Raw genomic sequence first — 16,541 nt, forward strand, 5'->3', positions numbered from 1 at the left:
AAAATTCCCAACTCAAAAAGAAAAAGAACATAAGCCAAAAGAATCTCAAGAAAATAATGGAAATACAAAGAGAAACTAATTATCTAAAGAAAAGAAAAAGAGAAGACAATAAATAAAAATTTCAGGGTTTTTTTGAGAAAAAAATTAACAGACTAGACAAACTGAATTGAGCCTAATCAAGACAAAAAAACAGAAAACATAAATATAAAAAATTTAACAAATTTTAAATAGCACACAAGAGAGAATTCTTAAAACAAAGTTTAAAAATCATGAGACTATTTTGCAGATTTAAATGGAAGTAAATTTTAAAACCTAGGTGAAACAGCTAATTTCCTAAGAAAACAACAATTTAACAAAGCTAACCCCTTTAGAGATAAAAAGCTTAATTCTAAGCAGGCTAATTTTCACAGAAGCAACACAGAAAGGTACCAAGAAATTACTCCACAAAAAAGCATCCATTCCAGATGGTTTCACAGGAAAATTCCACCAAAGCCTCACAGGTAAGATAATCCCAGTATTCCATAAATTATTCCAGAGCACTAAAAACTAAGAAGACTTTCTATTTATTTTGACGAAATAAATATAACACTGATATCTAAACCTGATGAAGTACCAAAAAAAGAAAGAATATTACAGGCCAATATCACTTAGAAATATTGATGCAGAAGTACTAATGAATATTAGTATAATTAATATTATGTTAGGAAAATAATGTGCCATGATAAAATAGAATTTTTTCAAGAATGCAATAGAAAAGTCATATAGAAATAGTCAATGTACAAAAATTATATAGAAATAGTTATTATATACAAAATAGTTAACAGAAAATCCATTGCTATAATATACCAATAAATATATCTAAAAAGAGATATATAATTATCTCTATACATATTGAAAATATAGCAAATATCTGACTCTCTCTATATATTTGACAAACTATAAAAATGATTCCTGATTTGAAAAACACTCAGGAAATAGGAACTGATATTTCTTAACATGATAAAATATGTGCATATTTTAATTTTAATTTAGCATTTACTTCATGAGAAATCATTATAGCATTTCCACTGAAATGAGGAACAAGACAAGGATGCACACTACTTCCAACTCTTCAGCATTATACTAGAGGTATTACAATGCCACTAGACAAGAGAACTGAATTAGAGGTATGGGAACTGATTTTAAAAGTTTGAAAATTACATGAGAGTACATCTAGAAAACTTTAGAAAATCAATGGTAAAAATAACTCAAAGACAATTAACCATTAAAGCAGCAGGATGTAAAATTAACATTCAGAAACCAATAATCTTCATATACATACAAAAACCTGTTAGAGAATACAGTGGTAGAGAAAAATCCCATTTATAATAGCAACAAAAAATAGTTAGGAACAAATTTAATTAGACATGTACAAAAACCTATATGAGGAAAAATTTTAAAACATTCCTGAAAAACACAAAAGCAGACTTGAACAAATGAAAGACACCCATTGTTAAGAGGATGACTCAATATCATAAAAAGGTCACTGCTCTCTAAATTAATTTATAAATGTAAGTCAAACCTAATAAAATATTTGCAAACCATATATCTAATAAAGGGTTAATATCCAAAATATATAAAGAACTTGTACAACTCAACATCAAAAAATTCAATCTGGTTAAAAATTGGGCAGGATCTGAATAGACATATTTCCAAAGAAGACATACAGATGGCCAATAGGTATATGAAAAGATGCTAAGCATCCCTAATCATCAGGGAAATGCAAATCAAAACTACAATGAGATGCATTTAGGAAGATGGCGAAAGAGTAAGACGCGGAGATCACCTTCCTGCCCACAGATACATCAGAAATTCATCTACACGTGGAACAACTCCTACAGAACACCTACAGAACGCTGACAGAAGACCTCAGACCCATCAAAAGGCAAGAAACTCCCCACATACCTGGGTAGGGCAAAAGAAAAAAAGAATAAACAGAGACAATAGGATAGGGACGGGACCTGCACCAGTGGGAGGGAGCCGTGAAGGAGGGAAGGTTTCCACACACTACAAGCCCCTTCGCGGGCGGAGACTGCAGGTGGCGGAGGGGGAAAGCTTCGGAGTAGCGGAGGAGAGCACAGCAACAGGGGTGCGGAGAGCAAAGCGGAGAGATTCTGGCACAGAGGACCGGTGCCCTCAGGCACACACCAGCCCGAGAGGCTTGTCTGCTCGGCCGCCGGGGCGGGCGGGGCTGGGAGCTGAGGCTCCGGTATTGGCTTTCAGTCGGAGCGCAGGGAGAGGACTGGGGCTGGCGGCAGGAAGAGAGCCTGAAGGGGTTAGTGCACCACGGCTAGCCCGGAGGGAGTCCGGGGAAAGGGTCTGGAGCTGCCGAAGAGGCAAGAGACTTTTTTCTCTTTTGTTTCCTGGTGCTCGAGGAGAGGACATTAAGAGGGCTGCTTGGGGAAGCGCCGGAGACAGGCGCGAGCCGCGGCTAAAGGCGCGGACCTCGGAGACGGGCGTGGGACGCTGGGGGGGCTGCTGCTGCCGCCGCCGCCGCCGCGGGGCCTGTGTGCGAGCGCGGGTCACTGTCCACCCCGCCTTCCGGGGGGCCTGTGCACCCCGCCACTGCCGGGGTCCCGGGACCCGGGGACGGCTTTCCCGGGAAAGCGCACGGAGCGCCTCGGGCTGCTGCAACGTCACGCCGGCCTCTGCAGCCGCAGGCCCGCCCCACACTGCGCGCCCCTCCCTCCCCTCTGCCTGAGTGAGCCAGAGCCCCCGAATCAGCGGCTCCTTTAAACCCGTCCTGTCTGAGCAAAGAACGGAGGCCCTCCAGCGACCTACGTGCAGAGGCGGGGCCACGTCCAAGGCTGAGACCCGGGAGGTGTGAGAGCAGAGACAGGGAAATCTCTCTGTGCAGCCTCGGAGGCAGCGGATTAAAGCTCCACGGTCCATTTGATGTGCCCTGCATCTGTGGAGTGCATAAATGGACAGCGAATCATCCCAAATTGAGGAAGTGGACTTTGAGGACAAGATTTAAGACTTTCCCCCCTTTTCCTCTTTTTACAACGAATTATCCCAAATTAAGGAGGTGGACTTAGAGAGCAAGATTTCAGACTTCTCGCCCTTTTCCTCTTTTTACAAACGAATTATCCCAAATTAAGGAGGTGGACTTAGAGAGCAAGATTTCAGACTTCTCGCCCTTTTCCTCTTTTTACAAACGAATTATCCCAAATTGAGGAGGTGGACTTGGAGAGCAAGATTTTTGATTTTTCCCCCTGCTCGCTTTTTGTGAATGTGTATGTGTAATCTTCTGCATAAGATTCTCTCTGTATAGCTTTGCTTCCACCATATGTCCCAGGGTTCTATCTGTCCGTTTTTTTTTTCAATAATTACTTTTTAATTTTAATAACGCTACTATATTTCATACCTTATTCTATTTTACTTTACCTGCTCTTTCTTTTTTTCCTACCTTGCCTTCCTCCCTCCCTCCGCTCCTCCTTTCCTTCTTTCTTTTTCTTTACTCCCTCCCTCCCTCCCACCCTTCTTCTTTCCACTTTCTTTTTCTTTCCTTCTTCCCTCCCTCCCTCCTGTCATTCTTTCTTTCTTTCCTTCCTTCCTCCCTTCTTCCATTCACTCTTCCTTTTGCTTTCATTCCTCCCTCCCTCCTTTCTTTCTTTCTTTCTTTCCATCCTTCCTCCCTCCCTCCCTCCCTCCTTTCTTTCTTTCTTCCTTCCTTCCTTTCTTCCCTTCTTCCTTTCTTTCCCTCTCTCTTTCTTTCTTCTACTAATTCTTTCTTTCTACTTTTTCTCCCTGTTATTCTGAGCCGCGTGGATGAAAGGCTCTTGGTGCTGCAGCCAGGAGTCAGTGCTGTGCCTCTGAAGTGGGAGAGCCAACTTCAGGACACAGGTCCACAAGAGACCTCCCAGCTCCACATAATATCAAGCAGCGAAAATCTCCCAGAGATCTCCATCTCAACACCAGCACCCAACTTCAGTCAACGACCAGCAAGCTACAGTGCTGGACACCCTATGCCAAGCAACTAGCAAAGCAGGAACACAACCCCACCCATTAGCAGAGAGGCTAGCTAAAAACATAATAAGGCCACAGGCACCCCAAAACACACCACCAGACGTGGACCTGTCCACCAGAAAGACAAGATCAAGCCTCAACCACCAGAACACAGACATTAGTCCTCCCCACCAGGAAGCCTACAGAACCTACTGAAACAACCTTAGCCACTGGGGACAGACACCAAAAACAACAGGAACTACGAATCTGCAGCCTGCAAAAAGGAGACCCCAAACACAGTAACATAAGCAAAATGAGAAGTCAGAAAAACACACAGCAGGTGAAGGAGCAAGATAAAAACCTACCAGACCTAACAAATGAAGAGGTAATAGGCAGTCTACCTGAAAAGGAATTCAGAATAATGATAGTAAAGCTGATCCAAGATTCTATTTCCAAGATCCAAAATCTTGGAAATAGAATAGACAAAATGCAAGAAACAGTTAACAAGGACCTAGAAGAACTAAAGATGAATCAAGCATTGATTAAAAACACAATAAATGAAATGAAAAATACTCTAGATGGGATCAATAGCAGAATAACTGAGGCAGAAGAACGGATAAGTGAGGTGGAAGATAAAATAGTGGAAATAACTGATGCAGAGCAAAATAAAGAAAAAAGAATGAAAAGAACAGAGGACATTCTCAGAGACCTCTGGGACAACATTAAACACACCAACATTCGAATTATAGGGGTTCCAGAAGAAGAAGAGAAAAAGAAAGGGACTGAGAAAATATTTGAAGAGATTATAGTTGAAAACTTCCCTAATATGGGAAAGGAAATAGTTAATCAAGTCCAGGAGGCACAGAGAGTCCCATACAGAATAAATCCAAGGAGAAATACGCCAAGACACATATTAATCAAACTGTCAAAAATTAAACACAAAGACATCGTATTAAAAGCAGCAAGGAAAAAACAACAAATAACACACAAGGGAATCCCCATCAGGTTAACAGCTGATCTCTCAGCAGAAACTCTACAAGCCAGAAGGGAGTGGCAGGACATAATTAAAGTGATGAAGGAGAGAAACCTGCAACCAAGATTACTCTACCCAGCAAGGATCTCATTCAGATTTGATGGAGAAATTAAAACATTTACAGACAAGCAAAAGCTGAGAGAGTTCAGCACCACCAAACCAGCTTTACAACAAATGCTAAAGGAACTTCTCTAGGCAAGAAACACAACAGAAGGAATATACCTACAATAAGAACCCAAAGCAATTAAGGAAATGGGAATAGGAACATACATATCAATAATTACCTTAAATGTAAATGGGCTAAATGCTCCCACCAAAAGACACAGATTGGCTGAATGGATACAAAAACAAGACCCATATATATGCTGTCTACAAGAGACCCACTTCAGACCTAGAGACACATACAGACTGAAAGTAAGGGGATGGAAAAAGATATTCCATGCAAATGGAAATCAAAAGAAAGCTGGAGTAGCAATTCTCATATCAGACAAAATAGACTTTAAAATAAAGACTATTAGAAGAGACAAAGAAGGAAACTACGTAACGATAAAGGGATCGATCCAAGAAGAAGATATAACAATTGTAAATATTTATGCACACAACATAGGAGCACCTCAATACATAAGGCAAATACTAACAGCCATAAAAGGGGAAATCGACAGTAACACAATCATAGTAGGGGACTTTAACACCCCACTTTCACCAATGGACAGATCATCCAAAATGAAAATAAATAAGGAAACACAAGCTTTAAATGATACATTAAACAAGATGGACTTAGTTGATATTTATAGGACATTCCATCCCAAAACAAGAGAATACACATTTTTCTCAAGTGCTCATGGAACATTCTCCAGGATAGATCATATCTTGGGTCACAAATCAAGCCTTGGTAAATTTAAGAAAATTGAAATTGTATCAAGTATCTTTTCTGACCACAATGCTATGAGACTAGACATCAATTACAGGAAAAGATCTGTAAAAAAAAAAAAAACACATGGAGGCTAAACAATACACTACTAAATAACAAAGTGATCACTGAAGAAATCAAAGAGGAAATTTAAAAATACGTAGAAACACAGGACAATGGAGACATGACGACCCAAAACCTATGGGACGCAGCTAAAGCAGTTCTAAGGGGAAAGTTTATAGCGATACAATCCCACCTTAAGAAACAGGAAACATCTCGAGTAAACAACCTGACCCTGTACCTAAAGCAATTAGAGAAAGAAGAACAAAAAAACCCCAAAGTTAGCAGAAGGAAAGAAATCATAAAGATCAGATCAGAAATAAATGAAAAAGAAATGAAGGAAATGATAGCAAAGATCAACCAAACTAAAAGCTGGTTCTTTGAGTAGATAAACAAAATTGACAAACCATTAGCCAGACTCATCAAGAAAAAAAGGGAGAAGACTCAAATCAATAGAATTAGAAATGAAAAAGGAGAAGTAACAACTGACACTGCAGAAATACAAAAGATCATGAGAGATTACTACAAGCAACTCTATGCCAATAAAATGGACAACCTGGAAGAAATGGACAAATTCTTAGAAATGCACAACCTGCCAAGACTGACTCAGGAAGAAATAGAAAATATGAATAGACCAATCACAAGCACTGAAATTGAAACTGTGATTAAAAATCTTCCAACAAACAAAAGCCCAGGACCAGATGGCTTCACAGGTGAATTCTATCAAACATTTAGAGAAGAGCTAACACCCATCCTTCTCAAACTCTTCCAAACAATATCAGAGGAAGGAATACTCCCAAACTCATTCTACGAGGCCACCATCTCCTTGATACCAAAACCAGGCAAGGATGCCACAAAGAAAGAAAACTACAGGCCAATATCACTGATGAACATAGATGCAAAAATCCTCAACAAAATACTAGCAAACAGAATCCAACAGCACATTAAAAGGATCATACACCATGATCACGTGGGGTTTATTCCAGGAATGCAAGGATTCTTCAATATACGCAAATCAATCAATGTGATACACCATATTAACAAGTTGAAGGAGAAAAACCATATGATCATCTCAATAGATGCAGAGAAAGCTTTTGACAAAATTCAACACCCATTTATGATAAAAACCCTGCAGAAAGTAGGCATAGAGGGAACTTTCCTCAACATAATAAAGGCCATATATGACAAACCCACAGCCAACATTGTCCTCAATAGTGAAAAACTGAAACCATTTCCACTAAGATCAGGAACAAGACAAGGGTGTCCACTCTCACCACTCTTATTCAACATAGTTTTGGAAGTTTTAGCCACAGCAATCAGAGAAGAAAAGGAAATAAAAGGAATCCAAATTGGAAAAGAAGAAGTAAAGCGGTCACTGTTTGCAGATGACATGATACTATACATAGAGAATCCTAAAGATGCTACCAGAAAACTACTAGAGCTAATCAATGAATTTGGTAAAGTAGCAGGATACAAAATTAATGCACAGAAATCTCTGGCATTCCTGTACACTAATGATGAAAAATCTGAAAATGAAATCAAGAAAACACTCCCATTTACCATTGCAACAAAAAGAATAAAATATCTAGGAATAAACCTACCTAAGGAGACAAAAGACCTGTATGCAGAAAATTATAAGACACTGATGAAAGAAATTAAAGATGATACAAATAGATGGAGAGATATACCATGCTCCTGGATTGGAAGAATCAATATTGTGAAAATGACTCTACTACCCAAAGCAATCTACAGATTCAATGCAATCCCTATCAAACTACCACTGGCATTTTTCACAGAACTAGAACAAAAAATTTCAAAATTTGTTTGGAAAAACAAAAGACCCCAAATAGCCAAAGCAATCTTGAGAACGAAAAACGGAGCTGGAGGAATCAGGCTCCCTGACTTCAGACTATACTACAAAGCTACAGTAATCAAGACAGTGTGGTACTGGCATAAAAACAGAAAGATAGATCAATGGAACAGGATAGAAAGCCCAGAGATAAACCCACGGACATATGGTCACCTTATCTTTGATAAAGGAGGCAGGAATGTACAGTGGAGAAAGGACAGTCTCTTCAATAAGTGGTGCTGGGAAAACTGGACAGGGACATGTAAAAGTATGAGATTAGATCATTCCCTAACACCATACACAAAAATAAGCTCAAAATGGATTAAAGACCTAAATGTAAGGCCAGAAACTATCAAACTCTTAGAGGAAAACATAGGCAGAACACTCTATGACATAAATCACAGCAAGATCCTTTTGGACCCACCTCCTAGAGAAATGGAAATAAAAACAAAGATAAACAAATGGGACCTAATGAAACTTCAAAGCTTTTGCACAGCAAAGGAAACCATAAACAAGACCAAAAGACAACCCTCAGAATGGGAGAAAATATTTGCAAATGAAGCAACTGACAAAGGATTACTCTCCAAAATTTATAAACAGCCCATGCAGCTCAATAGCAAAAAAACAAACAACCCAATCCAAAAATGGGCAGAAGACTTAAATAGGCATTTCTCCAAAGAAGATATACAGACTGCCAACAAACACATGAAAGAATGTTCAACATCATTAATCATTAGAGAAATGCAAATCAAAACTACAATGAGATATCATCTCACACCAGTCAGAATGGCCATCATCAAGAAATCTAGAAACAATAAATGCTGGAGAGGGTGTGGAGAAAAGGGAACACTCTTGCACTGCTGGTGGGAATGTGAATTGGTACAGCCACTATGGAGAACAGTATGGAGGTTCCTTAAAAAACTACACATAGAAGTACCATATGACCCAGCAATCCCACTACTAGGCATATACCCTGAGAAAACCATAATTCAAAAAGAGACATGTACCAAAATGTTCATTGCAGCTCTATTCACAATAGCCCGGAGCTGGAAACAACCTAAGTGTCCATCATCAGATGAATGGATAAAGAAGATGTGGCACATATATACAATGGAATATTACTCAGCCATAAAAAGAAACGAAACTGAGCTATTTGTAATGAGGTGGATAGACCTAGAGTCTGTCATACAGAGTGAAGTAAGTCAGAAAGAGAAAGACAAATACCGTATGCTAACACATATATATGGAATTAAAAAAAATGTCATGAAGAACCTAGGGGTAAAACGGGAATAAAGACACAGACCTACTTGAGAATGGACTTGAGGATATGGGGAGGGGGAAGGGTAAGCTGTGACAAAGCGAAAGAGAGGCATGGACATATATACAGTACCAAACGTAAGGTAGATAGATAGTGGGAAGCAGCCGCAGAGCACAGGGAGATCAGCTCGGTGCTTTGTGACCGCCTGGAGGGGTGGGATGGGGAGGGTGGGAAGGAGGGAGATGCATGAGGGAAGGGATGTGGGAACAGATGTATATGTATAACTGATTCACTTTGTTATAAAGCAGAAACTAATAAAAAACAAACAAAAAACAACAACAAACAAACAAAAAAACTACAATGAGATGTCACCTTATATCTGTTAAAATAGCTATTATCAAGAAGACAAAAAATAGCAAGTGTTGGCAAGAATGTGGAAAAGAGAACAGTTGTGTGCACTGTTGGTGGTAATATAAATTGTTACAGCCACTAAGGAAAACAGAAAGAAAGTTCCCCCCAAACTTAAGAATAGAAGTACCATATGATCCAGAAATTCCACTTCTTGGTATTTACCCAATGAAAATGAAAACACTAACTCTATAAGATATATGCACCCCCATGTTCATTGCAGCATTATTCACAATAGCCAAGGTATGGAAACAACTTAAATGTTCTTCGACAGATGAATGTATAAAGAAAATGTAAATATCATTATATCATATCTGTATATATCATATATATATCTCACAAATGTGATAAATACAAACACAGAAAAATATTATTCAGCTATAAAAAAGAATGAAATCTTGTCATTTCCAACAACGTGAACAAATCCAGAGGGCATTAAGCTAAGTGAAATAATCCAGAGAAAGACAAATATTGTATGTTATCACTTATATATGGAATCTAAAAAAAGTCAATTTTATAGAAACAGATAATAGAATGGTTGTTGCCAGAGGCTATGGGGTGAGGAAATGGGGTGATGGAGGTCAAAGGATACAAATGTTCAGCTATAAGAAGAGTAAGTTCTGAGAAGGATCTAATGTACAGCATCATTACTATAGTTAAAAAAGATATGTAAGGGCTTCCCTGCTGGCGCAGTGGTTGGGAGTCCACCTGCCAATGCAGGGGACACGGGTTCATGCCCCAGTCCGGGAAGATCCCACATGCCGCGGAGCGGCTGGGCCCGTGAGCCATGGCCCCTGAGCCTGCACGTCCGGGGCCTGTGCTCCACAATGGGAGAGGCCACAACAGTGAGAGGCCCATGTACCGCCAAAAAAAAAAAAAAAAAATGTATTATATACTTGAAGGTTGCTAAGAGTAGATCTTAAGCATTCTCACCACAAAAAATTTATTGCACAACAAAGGAAACCATAAACAAAACAAAAAGACAATGCTCAGAATGGGAGAAAATATTTGCATATGAAGCAACTGAGAAGGGATTAATCTCCAAAATATACACACAGCTCATGCAGCTCAATAAAAACAAAGAAACCCCAGCCCAATCAAAAAATGGATGGAAGATCTAAATAGACATTTCTCCAAAGAAGACATACAGATGGCCAAAAAGCACATGATAAGATGCTCAATATAACAAGTTATGAGAGAAATGCAAATCAAAACTACAATGAGGTATCACCTCACACCAGTCAGAATGGCCATTATCAAAAAATCTATAAAGAACAAATGCTGGAGAAGGTGTAGAGAAAAGGGAACCCTTCTACACTGTTGGCTGGAATGTAAATTGATACAACCACTATGGAGAACAGTATGAAGGTTCCTTAAAAAGCTACAAATAGAGCTACCATATGATCCAGCAATCCCACTTCTGGGCATATACCTGGAGAAAAACATAATTCAAAAACATACATGCACCCCAATGTTCGTTGCAGCACTATTTACAATAGCCAGGACATGGAAGCAACCTAAATGTCCATCTACATATGGATGAATACATAAAGATGTGGTACAAATATACAATGGAATATTACTCAGTCATTAAAAAGAACAAAATAATGCCAGTTGCAGTGACAGGGATGGACCTAGAGACTGTCATACTGAGGGCAATAAGTCAGAGAAGGACAAATATCGTATGATATCGCTTATATGTGGAATCTAAAAAAATGGTACAAATGAACTTATTTACAAAACAGAAATAGAGTAACAGGTGTAGAAAACAATCTTATGGTTACCTGGGGGAAAAGTGGGGAGGCATAAAACTGGGAGGTTGGGATTGACATATACACATTACTATATGTAAAACAGATAACTAATAAGGACCTACTGTATAGCACAGGGAAAAACATAGGATATATATATATATATATATATATATATATATATATATATATATATATATATATATATATATATATATATATATATATATATATATAACTGATTCACTTTGTTGTACACCTGAAACTAACAGAACATTGTAAATCAACTATACCCCTATAAGATTTTTTTTAAAAATTTAAAAGAATTAACTATGTGAGGTGATGGATGTGTTATCTTGATCTTGGTAATAATTCCACAATATATATCAAATCATCACATTGTACACTTTTATATATGCAATTATATTGGTTGATTATTCCCAATTACTTCTCAATAAAGTTAAAAAATACCATAAAGCTTCTCTCATTAAAATAATGTGACAATTGCACAGGAATAGACAACCATTCAAGTGAAATAGAAAACAAAGTCCAGACACAGACCCAATAACCATGGAAATGTACTATATGATAGGGGTGGCATCTTAAAATCACTGAAGCAAAGACAAATTGCTTAACAAATGGTTCTGGGACAATTGATAAGCCATTTAGGAAAAGATAAAATTAAACATATATATTACAATATTCACAATAAAAAAACTCCAAGTGATTTGCTCAAGGTACTCAGGCTAACTCCTCAATTCTCATTCAGAAGATATCTCAAAAGCACTGTACTTTCCAGATATTAACTTAAGCCTTTCATCACCCAATAATTAGCAAAAGCTATCACAGAAGTATATACCTAGGACCATCATTTTGGTCTCTAATAGGATTACTTTTACTGGATTTTACTTTGACATTATAATAGCAATCTATACTCAAATATGGAAATCACACAATACCATGAATTGTTGCCCTTCTTTTGTACAAGTGATATGTTTTTATCCAAGGGAGAAGAAAAGCATATAACTGACCATGTTTCATTGTTTTGCCCAGTAGAAAGTTGAGACTCAAGTTTGCAATTCGGTTCTAATGAACTGTACTGAACTTTGTGGCTGTATTTTGGGGAAAAGGTTTTTCAGCCTCAGCTGAGTTTTTAACGCAAGTCAGAAATTGTTACTAGTCCCTGGTTCCCTTCCCTGCTTAGTCCTCAGAGAACTCTGAGCGCCCTCCTTCTGCATGCACACCTTTCTTCCACTCTTGGGATTTAGTATCCTACTTACAGAGAACACAGACTCTATCCTATTTGACCTTTTTCAACATCTTTTTCCTTTTAAAACAAATCCCTACACTTGTGCTATGCATAACTTATTTATTCTTGATCTTCCTTGCTTTTTAGAGAAATGCACTGACGTCTGTGAATTTCCCTCTAGGTGCTGCTTTAGGTACAACACTAGATTTTATAGTGATTTGTTACTTAATTCTAAATATTTTCTAATTTCCATTGTGATTTTTTTCTTCTCATGATGTTTTTAAGTTACCAAAGTTTATTTTACTGCTCTTAATACTGTCAATTTAAAACTTAATTGCACTGTAAACAGAGAATATAGCCTTCTGGAGTTGAGGGTCCAGGTGTAGTATTTTCAAACCTTGTTTTATAAAGCCTAAATTATTTTATCTATTACAATTGAGTCATCTAATAGCTTTATGGGGATGACTATACAAACATGTATCTCTAGTTCACTCTTTTGAGTGTCAGGTATACAATTTTCTATACACTTATGAGACTAATTTCCTGTATGTCCTATAGGCACTTCAGCCCTAACAAAATCAAAACCAAAACATTATCTCCACCTACCCTAAGTATCCTCCTCCTTCTTTTTTATTCTCTATTTTTAGAATGGTGATCTACATTCTACATAACTGTTCAAGCAAAAATTATTAAATTTGTCTTTTATTCCTCTCTCACACAAGCTGAATGAACTGAACTGAGTGATTCAACTGCTGTGAATTATATTTCCTAATTATTTCTTGAAGCCACCTTTTCCTCTCTATTATTACAGGCCCTCATCATTAATCCCTTGGCCTTGCATTATACTCCCAAGCAGCCTTAGTCTTGTCATCTCTCCCTCTCTCCTTCTCTTTTATCTTTACTCCTTCTACCACTTATATGTTGAAATGCATGTCTGATAAGTTCATTCCTTTGATTAAAAATCTTTGATCACTGTCTACAGGATAAAGTCAAAATACAGTACAACATATAAGATCCTTTACCTGAGAAAATTCATCTACTGTGCAAGTAGAAACTTTTTAGGCTTGATATACTGTTAAACATGCTATTTTAAATTCTTAGACATACAATTCTATTAAAAGCCTAATGTCAAGAAGTATTTAAATAGAGCTGTTGCCTCATATATGATATCCTACATCTTATATTCTTATGATCAAGAAGAAGTTATGATCTTTGGATTAGGCCCCATTTCCCAAAACAGCCTGGCACCAATTATTGAGAGAATACAGGTTAAATCTTTAGCCCCATCAAAAAATTTAAAATAGGTAAAGAGGAAGAATGGGCATAGGTTAGGGCTTACTACCTTGCAGGAGTCAAAGACAATGAGGCAATGTTTTGAATCATGACTGCAAATCATAAAATCTCAAAGGCAACAGAGGAAAAAAAATTTTGGAAAATTAAGTAATAAGTAAAAACATGGCCCATGCATCCTTTAACCTGGCTTTATATATAAAAAAGAAAATGATCCAAAACCATACTGATAACAAGGAGATGACACAGTCCTTCCTAGGACACATACCATCTATAACTAAAATTACAACAGAATAATCCATGTTCATAAAATTAACCTTTAAAGATAATAAAAGATAAATTAGGTTCTGTATCCTCAGTATGAGAACACAGGTAAATATGATTCATTCCAGGAAGGTTTTCATGACAAATGATTAAATGAATGCAGGCTCATAAAAGATAAAGTTATATTAATCTGTTAATTACTACTTTGTTAATTATCATTTTATTACTCAAAACAATTTCCTTCTTCCCAGAATGATGACATCAATACATTGCTGTATTTTACCTCCTATTACCTCTCTATTATTAAAAGTAGATACAATGTAGTTTTTTAGATTTTTGAACTATCAACATCCAATACGTTTTTAAATTAGACAATAAGAATAGATATTTGCTAAAGAAATCAGCCAACCCCGAAAGACAGCTGTGGAATAAGAAATAGACCTTACAGTTTACAAAGAGAGGGAGAAAACACCAGGATGGTACTATTCCTAGAAACTATGCCTACTGCTTTGACACTATGGGGACTTTATTGCTCTGATTTATTTATTGTGAAGCCAAATTCACTTTCTCACTGTTAATGCTGCATCTATGACTCTGGATCAGATGTGAATGTCTATTTATATGTTTATGTATGCATATGTTTTGGTTTATATTTTTGAACTAGGGTGAGCTCCAGAAGCTTTATCTCTATGTCGTATATCTTTGACTCATAAAATGATTTTTTTTAAAGAACTTAAATGTTTCATCTCAGAAGCTCATGTCCTATGTAGTCTTAAGAAAAAGCCCCTCTACATCAAGCATTAAGCCAAAGTAAGAATTTCAAATATACAAGCAAATCTGATATATGTGCTACAGACTTAATTGTATTTATTCTAGAATATGAGATCCAAATGATATATGCATATTTAAAAATTGGAAGCATTCTGCATTAAAAATTCAATGGCGTTTAGGTCCTGAAATTTGATTGCTCCAAGCATGTGTTATTAGTAGTCGTTGTGCAGAACAAATAAATCAGCTGTGACCTAACCAGGACTATAATGTAGCTAATACCTTTTCTATTTTCTAGAGATCACTGTTGCATACCTTCTGACATAACAGAAAAAATTTAGTCCGATTAGATATAAACTTTAAAGAGAATCTTTCTTAAACCTATTACCTAAAAGCATGTTTTACTAATCAAGTTTAATTTCTATATTTATTTAAATTAATTATATCCCCACCAACATTTTACCTCTGGTCCTCGAGAGCCAGATGGTCCTTGGGGTCCTGGGTTACCTGTTTGGCCCTAAAACGTGGGGGTGGGTGGGAGAAATCAAAGTATAAACATTAATTTAATAAATATGATTTAAAAAGGAAACATATGGTAAGCAAAAAGCACTAAATATATTATGCCACACAAAGTTGTAATGACTTTCTGGCAAACAACACTCAGTATATAATAATATGCCAACGTTTTAATGACTATTCAGAAAGACTTAATTTATAACCATCATTGTAGAAAACTTATTATATAGAGATATGTGTCCATATATATATATATATATATATATATATATATATATATATATATATATACACTCCTAAATGTTAGGGCTACAAACAAATTAATGGAAATCAAATCAAGGAAAAAAATTGTGTGTGTGGGTATGTGTTACCCAGAGATAAGACAGTAAACTTTGACTTAAAGTAGGGAACTCTAGATGAAGAACTGTTTCCATAAAGAGCCAGGGTCCTCTGATTGTCTCTGAAAATTCCTTTCTCCTTTGATAACTATAAGGGGCCTGATTTTGTAATTAAGAATCACCTGGATTTAAATCCTTGTTGCTTAATCTCTCTCAGCCTCAGTTTTCTCACCAATAAAACAGGAATAATAACAACAGTAGTAACATTCTTACAGAGTCATTATAAGGATTAAATGAGACAATAAATGTATAAGTGTTAAGCACAGTGCCTAGCACATAGAAAGTACTCATTAAATGTTAATCAATTTTATAACCATTAATCCTTCCCTTCACATCCTCTCTCCTCTCCTGGATGATACCTAGAATTCCTAGATTGCTTTAATCCTTTAACTAAACTTCTGAGGATTCAGTTTCAATAACTCTGCAGCCATTTTCTGACATTCAGGCTAACAGTGTGAAATCAGGGCTGGAGAAGAAGGTCCGTGGAAAGAGAAGTGGGTAAAAGCCTGCTATTAGAGAGGGCTGGTGATGCTCTCAAGAGAGGAAACTACAGAACAGGAAAGGCCGGTAGTCTGATACCCTTGTTTTCATAAAAAATCTTGAATTCATTATTTGTCATATTAAATTTCTATGTGAGCTTTAAATTTGACTTAAATAGGTCTCAGAATACATAAAATTGCTTGCATTTTTTATACATAAAATTTTATATATAATATGGGTTTATCCACTTTCCAAGAAGTAAAGCACAGTTTTCCATATGTACTAAATTCAGTCTTGTAGAAAGCTAGAGTATCTGGAGT

General features: G+C 36.9%; 1 protein-coding gene across 3 annotated transcripts in view; it reads right to left on the reverse strand.

Annotated features, from left to right (window-relative positions):
• The window catches only part of COL24A1 (collagen type XXIV alpha 1 chain), a 389,096-nt gene that overhangs the window by 244,922 nt on the left and 127,633 nt on the right, over positions 1–16,541 (reverse strand). For all 3 annotated transcript variants that reach the window (XM_082612777.1, XM_082612779.1, XM_082612778.1), the window contains exon 19: positions 15,291–15,344. In XM_082612777.1, coding sequence (XP_082468903.1) covers positions 15,291–15,344 — 54 coding nt within the window. The remainder of the gene's footprint in view (positions 1–15,290; positions 15,345–16,541) is intronic.

Source organism: Mesoplodon mirus (genome assembly GCF_964341445.2).
Source record: "Mesoplodon mirus genome assembly, chromosome: 3".
Lineage (NCBI taxonomy): Eukaryota > Metazoa > Chordata > Mammalia > Artiodactyla > Ziphiidae > Mesoplodon > Mesoplodon mirus.